Below are 19,143 nucleotides of genomic sequence, written 5' to 3'. Positions count from 1 at the left end.
GCTGGGCTTTGCAGTCCCAGCTGAGGCCTGCTCCTAGGCGGCCACGTGACCTCTTGCGTCACAATGGGGCCAACGGGCCAAGCCGGCCAAGCAGCTGCGCACAGGCGCAGAAGAAGCCCGACACTCCACCAAGCAACAACTGAGCCTAGGGGGAGAGGTAAGCCCCGCCCCCGGAGGGGAGAAGGGGTGGGGTTTGGGGAGGGAAGCCACGCCCCACGGGCAGGGGAAGGCCCCGCCCACTGGCCCAGGGAAAATGAGGCTTGAGGGCAGGGCGGGGTTCTGGAAAAGCCCCGCCCCTGAGCAGGACAAGGCCCCGCCCACTGCCCAAACTTGAAATAAATAATACATAGACTCAGCCCTATTTATCCATATTATTATAATATCATACTATAATATAATAATAACAATATTGCAGTCTAGTGGTATAGGACAATCTAGTAATATATGATACTAATATTGTGCTATGCTCATAATATAATATAGAATAGTAATAGTACTGTAGAGTCTCACTTATCCAAGCCTCGCTTATCCAAGCTTCTGGATTATCCAAGCCATTTTTGTAGTCAATGTTTTCAATATATCATGATATTTTGGTGCTAAATTCGTAAATACAGTAATTACAACATAACATTACTGCATATTGAACTACTTTTTCTGTCCAATTTGTTGCATAACATGATGTTTTGGTGCTGAATTTGTAAAATCATAACCTAATTTGATGTTTAATAGGCTTTTCCTTAATCCCTCCTTATTATCCAAGATATTCGCTTATCCAAGCTTCTGCTGGCCCGTTTAGCTTGGATTAGTGAGACTCTACTGTAATATGATTATGTAATTCAATATGATACTAATAATACTAATACTGTGCTAGGCTCATAATATAATATATAATATTAATAGTAATATTATTATGTAATTCAATATGATACTAATAATACTAATACTGTGCTAGGCTCATAATATAATATATAATATTAATAGTAATATTATTATGTAATTCAATATGATACTAATAATACTAATACTGTGCTAGGCTCATAATATAATATATAATATTAATAGTAATATTATTATGTAATTCAATATGATACTAATAATACTAATATTGTGCTAGGCTCATAATATAGAATATTAATAGTAATATTATGATGTAATTCAATATGATACTAATAATACTAATACTGTGCTAGGCTCATAATATAATATATAATATTAATAGTAATATTATTATGTAATTCAATATGATACTAATAATACTAATATTGTGCTAGGCTCATAATATAATATATATAATATAGTAATATGATTATGTAATTCAATATGATACTAATAATACTAATATCGTGCGAGGCTCATAATATAATATATAGAATATTAATAGTAATATTATTATCTAATTCAATATGATACTAATAATACTAATGTTGTGCTAGGCTCATAATATAATATATTGTATATAATATGAATAGTAATATTATTATGTAATACATAATTATGTGCTAGGCTGATAATATAATATATTGTATATAATATGAATAGTAATATTATTATGTAATTCAATATACTCCTAATAATACAATATAATAATATATAATACTAGTATTGTGCTAGGCTCATAAAATAATATATTGTATATAATATTAATGTAATATTATTATGTAATACAATATCATACTAATAATAATACAATATAATATATAACGCTAATGTGCTAGGCACATTATATATATATAATATTAATAGTAATATTATGTAATACAATATCATACTAATAATACAATATAATAATATATAATACTAATAATAATACACAATAATTATGTATAATAATATTGTACTATGCTCATAATGTAATATATTGTATAGACATATAATATTGATAACAATATTATAATATAATACAATATAGTACTACTACTAATAATAATATAATCTAATAATACGTAATAATAATCATATTTCTTGATTTCCCCCTGCTTTGCCTAGGACACAAGATGGAGATCCTGGATGAATTTGACAACGAATATCCGCTCATCATTTCCTTCTGTGAGCGGATCACCCCCCAGGACTTTGAAGGGCAAGCCTTGAACTACACCCAGAAAGCCCTGCAGGACCTTTACGCCCAAATGGAGCAGAACCCGGGCATCTGCGAGCGCGTGGTGCGCAAGCGCAAGCAGGAGGAGGCCGAGAACGCCAGCCTGCTGGACTACCTCAAGGCAAGGCCCAAGGAAAGCCTCTCCTTGCAAGGAGAAATCTAGCACCTCGGCGGAAACCTCCCTTGAGGTGCTAGTTTTCTTCTTGCGGGGTGTTTCCCCCCTCTATCCGTATCCCTGACTGTGCAAGTATAACACAATCCCACATACCCATGAGCATCCATAGGTGTAATTTATCCATATGCCCTCTACAGGCATTTTCCAAGTCCTCCAGGATAACCGTATGGTCTTCTTGGGCCGGAAGTCCTTTGTTTTAATTGGGCTCGCCATTCCATGTAGTTTCCTTTAGCCATGTCTGACAAAATGCACCCCCTCTAGGCATTTTGTGGGTCCTCCAGTGCATCTCTATGGTCCTTCATTCAATAGGGCTTGCGATGATTTGTTTTTGGGTCTCCAACTCTCAGTGCGAAATCCAGGAATCTCTTCCATGGATACAGGGGTCATACTTGTTTACTATTCCCGACCCAGTCATTGCTCTCATAATAATAATAATAATAATAATAATAATAATAATAATAATAATAATAATAATACATCACACAGTCCTAAACACTTGGGAAGTGTTTGACTTGTAATTTTGTGATATGAAATCCAGCATATCTATCTTGTTTGCTGTGTCATACAATAATAATAATAATAATAATAATAATAATAATAATAATAATAATAATAATACATCACACAGTCCTAAACGCTTGGGAAGTGTTCGACTTGTGATTTTGTGATATAAAATACAGCATATAGATCTCGTTTGCTGTATCATACTATGTCGTTGTGTCAATAATAATAATAATAGTAATAAATTGTTGAAGGCTTTAACAGACGGAATCAATGGGGTGTTGTGTAGTTCCAGAAACAGCCCAATAATAATAATAATAATAATAATAATAATGATGATGATGATGATGATGTGTTTGACTTGTGATTTTGTGATACGAAATCCAGCATATATATCTTGTTTGCTGTGTCATACTGTGTCTTTGTGTCAATAATAATAATAATAATAATAATAATAATAATAATAATAATAATAGGGAAGTGTTCAACTTGTGATTTTGTGGTATGAAATCCAGCATATATATCTCGTTTGGTGTGTCATACTGTGTCTTTGTGTCAATAATAATAATAATAATAGGGAAGTGTTTGACTTGTGATTTTGTGGTATGAAATCCAGCATATATATCTCGTTTGGTGTGTCATACTGTGTCTTTGTGTCAATAATAATAATAATAATAATAATAATAATAATAATAATAATAGGGAAGTGTTTGACTTGTGATTTTGTGATATGAAATCCAGCATATATATCTCGTTTGGTGTGTCATACTGTGTCTTTGTGTCAATAATAATAATAATAATAGGGAAGTGTTTGACTTGTGATTTTGTGGTATGAAATCCAGCATATATATCTTGTTTGCTGTGTCATACTGTGTCTTTGGGTCCATAATAATAATAATAATAATAATAATAATAATAATAATAATAATAATAATTCCTCCCCAGGCCAAGTTCTTTGCCCTGCTTCAGGGAGATTCCAACTATGTCAACGCCTTGGAAGAGATGGAGATGGAAGAGCGAGTGGAGCAACTGAAACGGGAGATGAAGAAGGCCAACAGCTATGCTCGTGGTAAGCCTGGCCGGCGGGTGCCGACTGTGGTGGTCCCTGGCCCTGATGCCAGCCTTGGGTGGGGCCCAGGGGGCTATCAGTGAGCGCTCTTGCTTTGCAGCGGCCAAGAGGACCACCTGGAGACCCCCCGAGAGACGGACCCGGAGAGCCTTCATGTTGGGAGGCTTCAGCCCCCGCCAGAACCGGCTCCGGGCCTTGCCACCCATGCCGGACGTGGCCCAAGCCTTGGCTGCTTTTCCCAAACAGGTTTGTGCTAAACCCCCTTGCCAGTTGGCGTTTCCACTGGGGGATAGAAAGGGCTCCGGCGGGGGTGGCTTTGTTGCCCAAGGCTCCGGCAGGTCTTTGCTTTCTTCTTCCTTCCAGTTCTTGTGTTGCCAGGGCTCACCCTCCACTCTGCTTTGCCCCCCGTGTCCAACTAGAAGGAAGCCGCTGAGGTTAAACTTTATCCCATCTCTAAGTCACCGTGAGAAGAAGTCTTCCATTTGCTTTTCCTCAATCTGGGAACAGCTCCTTCAGTCGTTCAGATTTCTGCCTGGGAACCTTTCAAACTATGCAATTGTAGTGGTATTATTCCACTTTAACTGTCACAGCATCCTGGGATTTGCAGTTCAAGGGAAGAGAAGGTAGAACTCCCAGAGAACTCCAGCTGCTTTGAGTGTCTTTTAAGAGAGGACAGTAGTCAAATAATAACAAAATAATAATAATAATAATAATAATAATAATAATAATAATAGGAAATCACGATCTGCCAACTGCAAAAGGCCACCCTACTGGGATCTGCACACATCATCCGAAAATACATCACACAGTCCTAGACACTTGGGAAGTCAGGAGAGAATACTTCTGGAACATGGCCACACAGCCCGAAAGACATACAACAACACTTGGGAAGTGTTCGACTTGTGATTTTGTGATACGAAATCCAGCATATCTATCTTGTTTGCTGTGTCATAATAAAATAAATAGGAATAATAATATTAATATAATAATAATAATAATAATAATAATAATAATAATAATAATAATAATATGTTTTCAAACTGCATATCCCATGATGGTGTGACTTGACTAAGGTTTCCAAGTGAGGATTTGGTCCTTAGACTCCCCAGGACCTAGCCCTAAACTCAAGCTAAAGACATTAAAAATAAAGAAATGTTGCTTCTTTAGACCCCTTGGGAAGTTCTTAGGAGATTGGAGCCCTTTCTTGCGACAGATTCTAAGTTTTTCCTTTTGGCTCCCCACCAGACGGAGAGAAGCGGCACCTCCAACATTGACCTGAAACAGCTCTGGGCTGGCATGTCCTCTGTCAATCAAAAGAGGTGAGTGGCAGGTCTCTCGACAGTCTCCTTTCCCTTCCGTTGAGATCACTGGAGTGCCAGCCGTATTGTCGTTCAGTTGGCAGCAGTTAAGAGTTAGCTGAGCAAGGCATGAAAAGCGGGGGAGGAGAAGGAAACTGGGACATTTGAAAAGCAGACGAGGGAGCGGGAAGGGTAGAGGGGGCACTCCCCCCAATTTGGTACCCCAGCCAAATCCAGACCCCCACTCCCTCTCTCTTCCCGACAGCATGGTCGACCTGCGCCCTTTCATTCTCAACCCCAGCGGCTTCCGTCCTTCCACCTTGGGCGGCGGCTCCGTCGTCGGCCGGATGAGATGCGCCAATCCTCCAAGGTCTGGCTTCCGTCAGAGGGTCCTGGGAATTTTGGGGCATATCAAGGGGTATCTGGGTTATGAGAGTTGTAGTTTGGCGCCGGCACTCTTTTACAAGAGCTTGTCAGACTGCAACTCTTAAGACCCCATAGCCTTGAGCCATGGCGATCCATTGGGGCCAAAAGACATGGATGTGGCAACGTAGTGTCTGCGCAATTCATGCCTTTGCTCTTGCTGATTCCTGCCTTGTCTTTCCTGGTCTCCAGGTTCCCTCCCGGTGGTCTGTCTTCTCCACCTGCAAGTTCCTCCAGCAGCACCGGGGCCTTCAACACCCCCATGCGGGCCAGATTCAAAGGCAACAAAGAGGATGAGAACGACAACGACGGCAAGGGGCCCGACAAGAACCCACCTGGGGCCTAACTTCCTTCCCATGTGCAGGAAGAAGCAACGCGCATTAAAGTGCAATGCATGCTCTAATCCGTCTCGGCGTCTTTCTCTGGCTACACCTCTGCTCCCCCTCCCCTTGAACAATGTAATGCAATTCTGGGAGTTGTAGTTTAAAGGTCCTTTTAGGCAATATTTTTAATAATATTGTGCACAGAACAACATCAACCCATCAGAAAGCAACCCATTATTATTATTATTATTATTATTATTATTATTATTATTATTATTATTATTATTAACACAAGGTGAGGCCACAGCAGACACTCTGCTGGCTGTTGTATTGGATCACACATCAGATTATTATTATTATTATTATTATTATTAACACAAGATGAGTCCACAGCAGACACTCTGCTGGCTGTTGTATTGGATCACACGTCAGATTATTATTATTATTATTATTATTATTATTATTATTATTATTATTTTATCATCTTGGATTTGTGAGTACAGTAGAGTCTCACTTATCCAACATAAATGGGCCGGCAGAACGTTGGATAAGCAAATATGTTGGATAATAAGGAAGGATTAAGGAAAATCCTATTAAACATCAAATTAGGTTATGATTTGACAAATTAAGCACCAAAACATCATGTTATATAAAAACTTTGACCGAAAAAGTAGATCAATACGCAGTAATGCTATGTAGTAATTACTGTATTTATGAATTTAGCACCAAAATATCACGATGTATTGAAAACATTGACTTCAAAAATGCGTTGAATAATCCAGAACGTTGGATAAGCGAGTGTTGGATAAGTGAGACTCTACTGTATTTTGGATGTTGGCATTCCAGATCAGCACCTGGGGTAAAGATACTTGCCATCATGAAATGAGAAAGGAAGCCTCATCTCAGCAAAAGGAAGGACATTTTTAGGCCAAGTTTACTTTTTTCGGGTCCCTTCTGGCAAAGTTTGAGGCTGGAAGGGTTTCGAAAATTATGCCGAGTCCCTTTTCTAGGCGATATTCTCCACCAGGTAGGCTCTGCTGACGAGATAGTCCACGAGTTCGGGCATCCAATCCCGGAGGAAGATGATGGGTCTGACGGACCAGTAAGGATAGAAAACCTCCCGCTCTCTCAGCATGCCGCCCTTCACAATGGCCCGGGCGCATTCCGCTTTCGGACTCGGCGACCCCAACATTTTGCCCTTCAGGCAGTTCACAGCCGTGTCTGGAGGGAAGAAGGCAGGCAGGCTGAGGTGAGGACAGCTCTGGGTGCTGTTGCAAGGTGGGCGCTTTGGCCTCGGTCTTACCTGTGTCGATGTACCCCAAAACCGCCACGGTGATGGGCAGCTCGGCATTCAGGAGCCGGAGCTCGGAGCGCAGGCTGCTGTAGAAACCCTCCAGCGCAAATTTACTCGCCACGTACGGGACGGAGAACGGGGACGGGACACGGCCTAGGACAGAGAGGATGCCACGTGGATTTTGCAGAATTGGCTGCTTTGGAACGTCTAGTCCAGTGATTCCCAAAGTGGGCGCTACCGCCCCCTGGTGGGCACTGCAGCGATCCAGCGGGGCGGGGCCAGGGGAGGGGCGGGGCCTCCTTTCAACAGCCCGAGACAGGGCTGAGCCTCTATTTCTCCTGAGAGGCCTTTTAGGACTAAAGGGCGGGGCTAGGGGCAGGGGCGGGGCCTCTTCCCAAGAGTCTCTGCATCCTCCCCTGAGGCGCTTGTTAGAACACGGGGGTGTGGTAGAGAGGTTCAGTCCCGTCAGGCACTTGGGAAGAGGCCCCGCCCCCTCCACTAGCCCCGCCCCCTGTGTCCTGATAGAAGCTCAGCCCTGCCTCAGAGCTCAGAACTCCCAGTCCTGGCTGCCCATTTGTGGCCCCGCCCACCTCCCCCTCCCTGCATCTTGGACTGGGGAGAGGCTCAGCCCCACCCCTTGAACAGGAGCCACGCCCACCCCTCTAAGCCACGCCCTCTTTTCCAGGGGCCGCTGAGTCATATTTTTTCTGGAAAGGGGGCGGCAGGCCAAATAAGTTTGGGAACCACTGCTCTAGTCCAACCACCCACTTGGCCAAAGTGCACAACTGAAGCACCCAAGCGAGGTGCCCACCCCACCTCGACTCAAAGACCTCCGGAGATGGAGAGCCCACCTCAATGTGTCCTGTTCCTCCATGGAGCAGTTCTCAGTTGGCATTGGGGACCATCAATGGTTTGGATTGTGTCTGAGAATCGAGGAATCAGTGCAACTCCTAGAGAGAGGTCTAGGATCTTATCACATTGGGATGTACGCCATTTCTGAGACTCTGGACATGATTCCGAACAGGTTCTGTCACATGATGTTCCCTCACGAATCTGTCAGAATCTGTCCGCAAAACGTTGCACAGGGGATTCTAATTGTAAACATCATCCTAATGAGGTGTGACAGAATGTATCTAGTCCCCAAAAAGACAGGATGCATCCTGATATAAACGGTTGATGTGATAAGGTCCTTAGTGACCATGGTAGCCGTGGCAGGATGTATTCTAGATCTACTTGACTAAGGAACCTTCTCCGGCTTGCCATCCCTGTGATGGGACTTCCTTCTCTCCATCCCGATTATGTTGGGATCGAGCCCCCCGTTTAACGGGCTGGAGGAGCTTTTTCCTACCGGCCACGGAAGAGACGACGACGATGCTCCCCTGCGACTCCCGCAACATGTCCCGGGCCGAAAGGGTGAGCTGGACGTAGCTGAAGAAGTTGACCGTCATGGTCTTGATCACAGGCTCCAGGTCCCATTGGAAGGGGCCAAACAGAGAGGTTTTGCCCACGTGGTTCAAGATCAGGTGGTCCAGGCCGCCTGGCCGGCGAGAAAAGGGCACAAGAGGCACTCAGGGCAGCCCAAGAGCAGGACATCAGCCCCAAAGCCACCCTTGATTTGTCACCAGTACATTTGGGCAAAAGCAAACTGCCAGGCTAGAGGGTCGCGTCTGGGTGTGGGGCGTGGGGCAAGGTTGGCGCTTTACCCATTGCGTCCTTGGTTTCCTTGATCACTCTCTGGGCTTCCGTCATATTGCTCATGTCCGCCGCGACGAACTGAGCAGAGCTGGCGCCCAAATCGAGACACTTTTGGACCACCTAGAAAAAAAACGGGGAGACAAATAAAGGGGGAGATCCCAAAAGACCTCCAGGTATATCCTGTATATATATATCCCAAAGAGATCCACAGAGAGAAGCCTTCTCTAGGAATGCCTAGCTCCTCCAACATTTAAATATGTGATATATTTTTCTATACGTATGTGAGGCATTGAATTTTGCCATTTATTATGTTTGAGTCCCCCCAGGGGTGAGAAAAGTGGTATTAGAAATGCAGTTAATAATAATAATAATAATAATAATAATAATAATAATAATAATAATAATAATAATAATAAAATATTCTCCCATGGGTGGGATTCAAAGTGGCGCACAACATACAAATACATAATAATAATAATAATAATAATAATAATAATAATAATAATAAATATTCATTTTTATCCCGCTTTTCTCCCATGGGTGGAATTCAAAGTGGCGTACAACATATAAATACATAATAATAATAATAATAATAATAATAATAATAATAATAATAATAATAAATATTCATTTCTATCCCGCTTTTCTCCCATGGGTGGGATTCAAAGTGGCGTACAACATATAAATACATAATAATAATAATAATAATAATAGTAATAATCAATATTCATTTCTATCCCGCTTTTCTCCCATGGGTGGGATTCAAAGTGGCGTACAACATATAAATACATAATAATAATGATGATAATAATAATGATAATAAATATTCATTTCTATCCCGCTTTTCTCCCATGGGTGGGATTCAAAGTGGCGTACAACATATAAATACATAATAATAATAATAATAATAATAATAATAATAATAATAATAATCAATATTCATTTCTATCCCGCTTTTCTCCCATGGGTGGGATTCAAAGTGGCGTACAACATATAAATACATTATTATTATTATTATTATTATTATTATTATTATTATTATTATTATTATTATTATTCATTTCTATCCCGCTTTTCTCCCATGGGTGGGATTCAAAGTGGCGTACAACATATAAATACATAATAATAAAATAATAATAATAATAATAATAATAATAATAATAATAATAATAATCACCTCCTGGAGTTGCTTCTCCCTTCGGGCCGTCAGCATCACGTGGGCCCCCATCCGTGCCAATTCGTAGGCAATTTGCTCCCCGATCCCCATGCTTGAACCCGTCACCAGGATGCGTTTCCCGCGCACCATGTCTGTAGATGTGGAAGAGGACCAAATCACGCTCCCGTTCCTGACCTAGGAGAACGGGAGCCACAGCAGGGCATGGGCATACCTTCGGAGAAGGGCTTCTCGCGGTAGAAATGGTAAGCGCAGAGGGCCACCAGGAGAGAGAACAGGATCCGGCGGGCCGCCATGCTTGCCTCCAGGATCAATCATTAAACTGCCTTTGATGTCAGCAAAGATCAAAATCCAACGTCTCCCTGCTTTAACCAAATATTTGCTATGAAGGAACGAGGGAAGATCTTGAAATGTCAAGATATAATAATAGAATAATAGAACGGGAAGAGAGGACATGGGTCATCTAGTCCAACCCTCTGCCATGCAGGAAAAAAAATCAAAGCACCCCCAACAGATGGCCATCCAGCCTGTTTCAAAGCCTCCAAGGAGTCTCCACTGGACTCCGAGGCAGAGAGTTCCACCGTTGAATAGCTCAGGAAGTTCTTTGTGATGTTCAGGTGGAATCTCTTTTCCTATAATTTGAACCCATGGCTCCATTGAGTCCTAGTTTCCAGGACAGCAGAAAATAAAGCCCCTCCCTCCTTTTTATGACCCCCTTTCCCATATGTATGCATGGCTCCTGTGTCTCCTCTCAACCTTCTCTACAGACCCAGCTCTTGAAGACGTTCCTCAGAGGGATAACTCATGGTCTCCAGACCAAAACTGGTCACAGTATGTCATGGAATGCGACACTTAGGGTGGTCCATGCCGTCGGATTTCCAATGTCTATGTCTGGTTGTAAATGACGGACGGTGAAGACGACACAGAGGAAGAGAATTCAGCCCCAACCCTTGGGCATGTTTTTGAGGGTAGCTTTGGCCCCATCCACTCTGGGTTCCACCCAGAGCCCAAAAATGTTACTTTTTTGCCTATTTTTATCAATCTGGGCCAGTCAGTAGCCTGAAAATGGCAGATCTCTGAATCTAAGCAGGGTCATCCCTGGTTAGGATTTGGATGGGAGGCCACCAAGCTCTAAGAAATACCCTACGAAATGCATGGGGTCCCCATATGTGGACAGTGACCTGAAGGCTTCCATAGGAAAAGGCTTGGCTCGGCAATTGTCCCGGACCTGTCCTCCTTGCCCCAGATCCCACTTGGTGGGTCTTGATTCTACATGACGTTCCTCAACCTTCCCTAAATCAAAGACGGCAGGAGGCCTTCTGGGCATCTTCTCCCTCTGTGGTCTTTGCGTGATGTTGGGCCAAGCCACGCCAGACAACAGACCCCCTGCCCCCCACCGTTCCACATAAACGTATGACAAAAGCAAGAACCCGTTGCAGAGCTCAAGGAGTTTATATGGAGAACACAAAGAAGCTCCGAGAAAGCCGTTCCTGGGGGTGGCACCTCTCGATTGCTTTGCTTTTGGACGAGGTGGGCCCTGGAGACAGAAACAAGAGTGGATGCTCAGTTGGAAGAACCCAAATGTGACCGGCGAGACCCACCTCCCCGTAGATGCCATAGGGAGATGGCATCAACCCAAGGCTTTGTACAGATTGTGACTTATGGACCAGGAGGGTCAGCCAACTCTTCACCTGGGCAAAGCTCTGTGCTCCCAGGGCAATGCTCTCCTTCAATGGTTTACTTCTAAGGGTGCCGAGCTGGGTCACTCAAGGAGGACGGACGGGAGCAGCTCCCCGCAGCGCAGGCTCAGCTTCAGGGTGGCAAAGCCGTCGGCCCTTGTCGCGCCAATGTTGACGATGGCCATGGGTTGCTTCCGGTCACGGGCGGCAAGGGCAAACTTGTACGCCGAGTAGACCTGTCGGGACACAAACCCAGCGCCAAGTCTCACACCGGAGGGGCAATTCCTTAAGGCCCCATCCCCCAAAACCTTGCCGCTCCCCAAGCCACACGGGCCAATAGCGGTGCCCACGGACCTGCAGCGAGGAGCCGGCCACCAGGACGGCATCCGCTTCGGCCAGGCGCTGATACACAAAGTCCACCGTCTCCTTGCGCACGGTGTCCCCAAAGAAGGTCACGTCCGGCTTGAGGGGCCCACCACATCGCTCGCAGGCAGGGACGTGGAAGGTGCGCACCTGCTCCTCCGAGAGGAAGACGTCGCCGTCCGGGGCCACGCCGTGCGCCTCAGCTCGCCAGCCGGGATTCAAGGCCTCAAAGCGCGCCTGGAGATCCTCCCGGGAGGTCGGATCACCACAGTCGAGGCACAAGACCCTGCGGCCACCAGGAGCATCCAAACAGACCAAAGAGTGCCAATAAGACTAATAATAATTGCCAATTTCTTCTGTTCTAAGACACACTGCCCTGTATAAACGTCTCAAATTAGTTTATAATAATAACATCTATTATTATTATTATTATTGACACAAAGACACACTACGACACAGCAAACGAGATCGTATCACTGAATCACAAGTCGAACACTTCCCAAGTGTTTAGGACTGTGTGATGTATTATTATTATTATTATTATTATTATTATTATTATTATTATTATTGACACAAAGACAGAGTATGACACAGCAAACGAGATAGATATGATGGATTTTGTATCACAAAATCACAAGTCAAACACTTCCCAAAGGTTTAAGACTGTGTGATTATTATTATTATTATTATTATTATTATTATTATTATTATTATTATTATTAATGACACAGCAAACAAGATAGACATGCTGGATTTCGTATCACAAAATCACAAGCCGAACACTTCCCAAGTGTCTAGGACTGTGTGATGTATTTTCAGATGAGGCGTGCAGATCCCAGTAGGGTGGCCTTTTGCAGTTGGCAGATCGTGATTTTGTTATTATTATTATTATTATTATTATTATTATTATTATTATTATTAGGAACACAACAAGATGAGTCCACAGCAGACACTCTGCTGGCTGTTGTATTGGATCACATGCTGGACACTTCCCAAGTGTCTAGAGTTGTTGTTGTTGTTATTATTATTATTATTAGTGAGAAAGATCCTAGGATTCCTTCCTTCCTTCCTTCCATCTACCTTCCTTCTTTCTTTCCCTCCTTCCTGGGTTCCAAAGCGGGACCAAAGTGGGCTAACGGGGTCATGTGGACGGGTCGGCATGGCCTACCTGTGTGTGCAGCCGTGGAGCTCTGTCAGGCGCCGGCTGCCGGCCTTGGCATGGAGGGCGTCAACGTTCTGGGTCACCAGCCAGTGGAGCTTGCCCGCCTGCTCCCAGCGCCAGAGGGCCAAGTGGGCATCGTTGGGCCGGTGGGAGGAAAACTGGGGCCAACCCACAAAGTTGCGGGCCCAGTAGCGCTGGCGGGCCTTGGCGCTGCGCAGGAACTCGGCGTGCTGGACGGGGCGCCGGTCGGTCCGGGCGTAGAGGCCCACCCCTTCGGAGCGGTAATCCGGGATGCCCGACTCGGTGGAGATCCCGGCGCCGGTGAGGACAAAGAGCCTCTGAGCGCTGGACACAAACTCCTGCAGTTTTTGGAGGCCCTGGGGGTCCACCGGCGGGCAGGCGGGCACAAAGGCCAAGGTCGGCGCCGAGGGGGCCACCGAGGAGCAGGCCCTGCGGCACCAACGGAGTCTAAAGAGGAGGCCGGCTTCTGAGGTCTTCCGGGCGGAGGTGAGGCTCATCTAGGGCAGGAAAGGAGGAGGAAGGGGGCAGTTGGGGGTCTCAGCTGGACTCCCGTGTGGAGGGTGTCTCCACTGCGGAACTGATGCCCTTTGAGAGCACTTTGACAAACCACTGCTTAGTGCGGTGGGATCCTGGGAGTTGGTGTTTGGTGCACTCTTTGGGTGCCTCGACACTGCAGAAGGAGGGGCCTTTGGACTGCCCTGGGGTCAAAGGAGTTGTAGTTTGGTGAGGCAGAAAAGGCTCTAATTATTCCAAGTTGGGTTTTATTTATTTATTATTAGAGTCTCACTTATCCAAGACTCGATTATCCAAGGTTCTGGATCATCCAACGCATTTTTGTAGTCAATGTTTTTAATACATCATGATATTTTGGTGCTAAATTCGTAAATACAGTAATTACTACATAGCATTACTGCGTATTGAACTACTTTTTCTGTCAAGTTTGTTGTATAATATGATGTTTTGGTGCTTCATTTGTAAAATCATAACCTATTTTGATGTTTAATAGGCTTTTCCTTAATCCCTCTTTATTATCCAACATATTTGCTTATCCAAGCTTCTACCAGCCCGTTTAGCTTGGATAAGTGAGACTTGACTGTAATCATTATTATTATTGGATTGGGGAGCGTTTTGGGGGATGGGGTCTATACTGGAGAATGAATGTAGTTTGTCCTTACTTTAACTTCCTTTCTTCTATGTTATGGATTCCTGGGAGTTGTAGTTTGGTAAGGCATCACCACTCTTGGGCAGAAAAGGCACTGGTTATTCAAAGTTGGGTTTATTATTACAGTAGAGCCTCGCTTATCCAACATGAATGGGCCGGTAGAACGTTGGATAAGCGAATATGTTGGATAATAAGGAGGGATTAAGGAAAAGCCTGTTAAACATCAAATGAGGTTATGATTTTACAAATTAAGCACCAAAACATCATGTTATGCAACAAATTTGACAGAAAAAGTAGTTCAATACGCAGTAATGTTACGTTGTAATTACTGTATTTACAAATTTAGCACCAAAACATCACAATATATTGAATGTTGGATAAGTGAGACTCTAATGTATTATTATTATTATTATTTGGTTCTTATAGTCCTGGAGTGCATCTACACTGGAAAATGAATGCAGTTTAACCCCACTCAAACTGTCTTGGCTCAATGATATGGAATCAAGGGAGATGTAGTTTGGTGAGGCATCAACACTCTTGGACAGAAAAGGCTCTAATTAGTCAAAGTTGGGTTTTATTAATTTATTATTATTATTATTATTATTATTATTATTAATAATAATAATAATAATAAGAATTGAATTTGGCCCTTACAGTCCTGGGGGGAGTCTACACAGTTTGTCCTTACTTTAACTTCCTTTGTTCAATGTTATGGATTCCTGGGAGTTGTAGTTTGGTAAGGCATCACCACTCTTGGGCAGAAAAGGCTCTGGTTATTCAAAGTTGGGCTTATTATTATTATTATTATTATTATTTGGTTCTTATAGTCCTGGAGTGAGTCTACACTGGAAAATGAATACAGTTTGACCCCACTCAAACTGCCTTGGCTCAATGATATGGAATCAAGGGAGATGTAGTTTGGAGAAGGCTATAATTAGTCAAAGTTGGGTTTTATTAAATTATTATTATTATTATTATTATTATTATTATTATTATTATTATTAATAAGAATTGAATTTGGCCCTTACAGTCCTGGGGGGAGTCTATACAGTTTGGCCTGACTTTAACTGCCATGTTTCAACGCTATGGGATCCTGGGAGATGTAGTTTGGGAAGGTCTTTAGTCCTTCAGCAAACTACAACTGCCAAGATGGCACAGGCGGGAGCCAGGGCCGTTGAAGAGGAGCCATCCTAGAATGGCGAGGCACTCCTGGGCCAGAGAAGGCTCGAGACCTTGGGAAACTACCATTCCCAGGAGCCCATCGCTTGCCAAGCTGGATCAGTACTACCCCGTGGATCATATAGACCAGGGGTCCTCAAACTTTTTAAGCCAAGGGCCGGTCCACAATCCTTCAGACTGTTGAGGGGCCGGATTATCATTTGAAAAAAACAACAACAAACAAATTCCGATGCACACTGCACATGTCTTATTTGTAGTGCAAAAACAACAACAACAACAACAACAAGAACAATGAAAGAACAATACAATATTTAAAAATAAAAACAATTTTAACCAACATACATTTATCAGGATTTCAATGGGAAGTGTAGTCCTGCTTCTGGCCAATGAGATAGTCAAGTTAATTAGGGTTGTTGTTGTTGTTGTTGTTGTTGTGTGCCTTCAAGTCATTTCAGACTTTGGGCGAGCTTAAGTCTAAAATTTATTTATTTATTTACTTCATTTATTTACTACATTTGTATCACACCGTTCTCACCCCAAAGGGGACTCAGAGTGGCTTACTAATTATATGTACATACAATATATTATATGATTAGCATAGCACAATATTAGCATTAAATATTACTATATTGAACTATACCATTATACTGTAATATTATTAGTAATATTATATGTAATATAGAATATATAATTAATATTATTATATGGTATTATAATTAGTGTTATATTGTACTACATTATAATATTATTATCAATATTATATGTATATACAATATATTATATTATAAAACTGAGGGTGGGGGCCAGGTCAATGACCTCGGAGGGCCGCATCTGGCCCCCGGGCCTTAGTTTGGGGACCCCTGATATAGACAGTAAGGGAGGCTCCAGTCCTCGGTTTACGGTTTGTTTTGCCTCCGGATCAAACCCACCGATTCCTTTCCCCCCCAATACTCACTTCTCCCGACGCCGGGCAACTTGACCGCTCTTCTGCGCCTGCGCGGAGGCCTGGAGCGCGGAGGCTGCTGGGGAATGTAGTTTTCTACAGGTAGGCCCGGGAAAATACAACTCCCAGGCTGCACTGGGGGACAACAGCTGTGGACTGCAGTCTGTCTCTTCATTCTCTTCCTTTGAAACTGCATTATGTGCCAGTGTAGATGGGGCCAGTGTTGGACCTTGCCTCGAGCCATCCAAAGAGGTGGGTCACAAATAAAATGGAATTATTATTACAATTATGATTAAATTCTATTCTATTTAATAATAGAATTGTCTACTATTATATCATTATTAATAATAATTATATAATTGTATCACTAATAATTGTTCTTTTATGAACATTAATAATATGAAATAATTAATATTTTATCATATTAATAATAATATTAATAACCCCACCTTCAACTGTCAGGAGAAGCAGATAACACATGCAACTATTATTAGTATTATTATTACATTCTATTCTATTTAATAATAGAATTGTCTACTATTATATCCTTATTAATAATAATAAGGATATAATTGTATCACTAATAAGTTATTTATTTATTTAAATAAAAATAAACTAATAATTGTTCTTTTATGAACATTAATAATATGAAATAATTAATATTTTATTATAATAATAATATTAATAACCCCATCTTCAACTGTCAGGAGAGGCAGGTAACACATGGAATTATTATTAGTATTATTATTACATTCTATTCTATTTAATAATAGAATTGTCTACTATTATATCCTTATTATTAATAATAATAAGTATATAATTGTATCACTAATAATTGTTCTTTTATGAACATTAATAATATGAAATAATTAATATTTTATAATAATATTAATAACCCCACCTTCAACTGTCAGGAGAGGCAGGTAACACATGAAACTATTATTAATATTATTATTAAATTCTATTATAGTTAGTAATATAATTTTTGACTATTATATGCTTATTATTATTATTAAAAAGTGTATAATTTTATAACTAATAATGCAAGTCACTTCTGGTGTGAGAGAATTGGCTGTCTGCAAGGACGTTTCCATCATTTCTATCCTCCTCTTCTCACCCGAAGGGACTCAGGGCGGCTTACAAAACTGGCAGAATTCGATGCCAATATACTATAATACAAAAGAATAAAATATAAGAAATTAAAAACAGATTTAAAATAATACAAAATACTTGAGTCAGTCATCCAGAAAACCTTGCACATAAACCTTAGTTCAGACCGAGTCGAAGTAATAATACTACTAATACTTATAATAATACTACTAATACTTTTATTTATATATATAATGTTTATTTATTTTCATTCATTCCAATATACATGCATTGCAAGTGTTTGTTGCATACAGTGCAATACTTTCATCTATTCGTCTTTCGTAATCATTTCTGAGACAATATATTTTCAAGAAGGGGTCACAGGCTTCTATTTGTATAGTACATATAAAATATTATAAGTTCCAAATTTATATCTGTTTTCTCCTTGCCTTCAGTCTATCAGCTTCCTGTATGTACATTTTTAGATTAATTTTACATTGAAATGTTGGATCATTGGTTGCCATTCGTTAACAAAGTTCTCTAAAGGGTCTCCTCTTAAGTGCATTGTTATTTTGTCCAGCATCAGCAACTCTAATAATACTAATTTTTAAAGGGAGCTGTTTGTTGCTGGGAGGCATTGGGATGCTGGCTGATCTCGGAACAGAGCAGCCTTTCATGACAGGTGGCTCCTTCCAAGGGAGGTGCAAGGGGGAGATGCTGCCTGGGCCAGGCAGGCGGGAAGGCAAGAGAAAAGAGCGCAAGGTGCATTCCCCGGGCCGGTCGGGAGGGGGCGCGCGTGGGCCGGCGCCGCCCAATGCGGGCTCCTGGCAGGTGCCGCCAAGTTTCTTGCGGGAAGTTTGCGGGGAGGGAGGGAGGGAGGGGGGCGCGGGAGGGTTCGCCTTTGCAGCGGAAGGAAGGCAGCCCTACGCACCCAGGACCAGGACCAGGAGGAGGAGGCGGGACTCCCTCCCGCCCAGGCCAAGGTGCGGAGATGCCCCGGCCCAGCCGCTGACAGCCCGGCGCCCCCATGCCCCCCAGGTAGAGGAGCAGGGCCCCCAACAGGGGACGCGCGGGGGGGGGGGGGGGCTCTCTCTCTCCATCCCTCCCCCCCTCCCCCGGTTTACTGCAGCGGATGACGCCGCAGCCCCACAGGCGGGAGGGATAGGCTACGGATTCCTTCCTTCCTTCTTTCTTTCCTTCCTTCCTTCCTTCCTTCCTTCCTTCCTTTTTTCCTTCCTTCCTTCCTTCTTTCCTCCCTCCCTTCCTTCCTTCCTTCCTTCCTTCCTTCCTTCCTTCCTTCCTTCCTTCCTTCCTTCCTTCCTTCCTCGTTCTTCCTTCCTTCCTTCCTTCCTTCCTTCCTTCCTTCCTTCCTTCCTTCCTTCCTTCCTTCCTTCCGTTCCTTCCTTCCTTCCTTCCTTCCTTCCTTCCTTCCTTTTTTCCTTCCTTCCTTCTTTCCTTCCTTCCTTCCTTCCTTCCTTCCTTCCTTCTTTCCTCCCTC

At 42.8% G+C, this 19,143-nt stretch overlaps 4 protein-coding genes across 9 annotated transcripts in view; 2 read left to right on the top strand and 2 right to left on the bottom strand.

Moving 5' to 3' along the window:
* Positions 1-31: 31 nt before the first annotated feature.
* LOC103280269 (uncharacterized) lies at positions 32-5,964 on the top strand. Its single transcript, XM_016996588.2, has 7 exons — positions 32-157; positions 1,987-2,216; positions 3,717-3,840; positions 3,941-4,086; positions 5,086-5,159; positions 5,404-5,508; positions 5,754-5,964. The coding sequence occupies exons 1-7, from the start codon at positions 64-66 to the stop codon at positions 5,905-5,907; spliced, it is 927 nt and encodes a 308-aa protein (XP_016852077.1). The 5' UTR covers positions 32-63; the 3' UTR covers positions 5,908-5,964.
* A 73-nt stretch (positions 5,965-6,037) lies between these two features.
* Positions 6,038-11,560, bottom strand: LOC100555943 (hydroxysteroid 11-beta-dehydrogenase 1-like protein B). The gene is made up of 6 exons (XM_003226002.3): positions 10,262-11,560; positions 10,051-10,181; positions 8,882-8,993; positions 8,527-8,715; positions 7,188-7,331; positions 6,038-7,105 (listed from the first exon to the last, which is right to left on the bottom strand). Exons 1-6 carry the CDS (start codon positions 10,341-10,343, stop codon positions 6,891-6,893), a joined length of 873 nt encoding a protein of 290 aa, XP_003226050.1. The 5' UTR covers positions 10,344-11,560; the 3' UTR covers positions 6,038-6,890.
* On the bottom strand, positions 11,481-16,695 carry sirt4 (sirtuin 4). Its single transcript, XM_062958782.1, has 5 exons — positions 16,569-16,695; positions 13,258-13,769; positions 12,081-12,375; positions 11,739-11,962; positions 11,481-11,584 (listed from the first exon to the last, which is right to left on the bottom strand). Exons 2-4 carry the CDS (start codon positions 13,767-13,769, stop codon positions 11,810-11,812), a joined length of 960 nt encoding a protein of 319 aa, XP_062814852.1. The 5' UTR covers positions 16,569-16,695; the 3' UTR covers positions 11,481-11,584; positions 11,739-11,809.
* Positions 16,662-19,143, top strand: part of aifm3 (apoptosis inducing factor mitochondria associated 3) — a 21,851-nt gene continuing 19,369 nt past the window's right edge. For 4 of the 6 annotated variants that reach the window (XM_062958775.1, XM_062958774.1, XM_062958772.1 and 1 more), the window contains exon 1: positions 18,527-18,683. The gene's annotated coding sequence lies outside the window, so the exon portion shown is untranslated. Of the gene's footprint in view, positions 16,809-18,526; positions 18,684-19,143 lie in introns of those variants that run through there. The other 2 variants (XM_062958770.1, XM_062958771.1) reach the window with 2 other exon arrangements.

The sequence above is a fragment of the Anolis carolinensis genome, chromosome X (genome assembly GCF_035594765.1).
Source record: "Anolis carolinensis isolate JA03-04 chromosome X, rAnoCar3.1.pri, whole genome shotgun sequence".
Taxonomy (NCBI): domain Eukaryota; kingdom Metazoa; phylum Chordata; class Lepidosauria; order Squamata; family Dactyloidae; genus Anolis; species Anolis carolinensis.
Note: the sequence above shows the minus strand (reverse complement) of the source record. Positions and strands in the feature narration are given on the sequence as shown.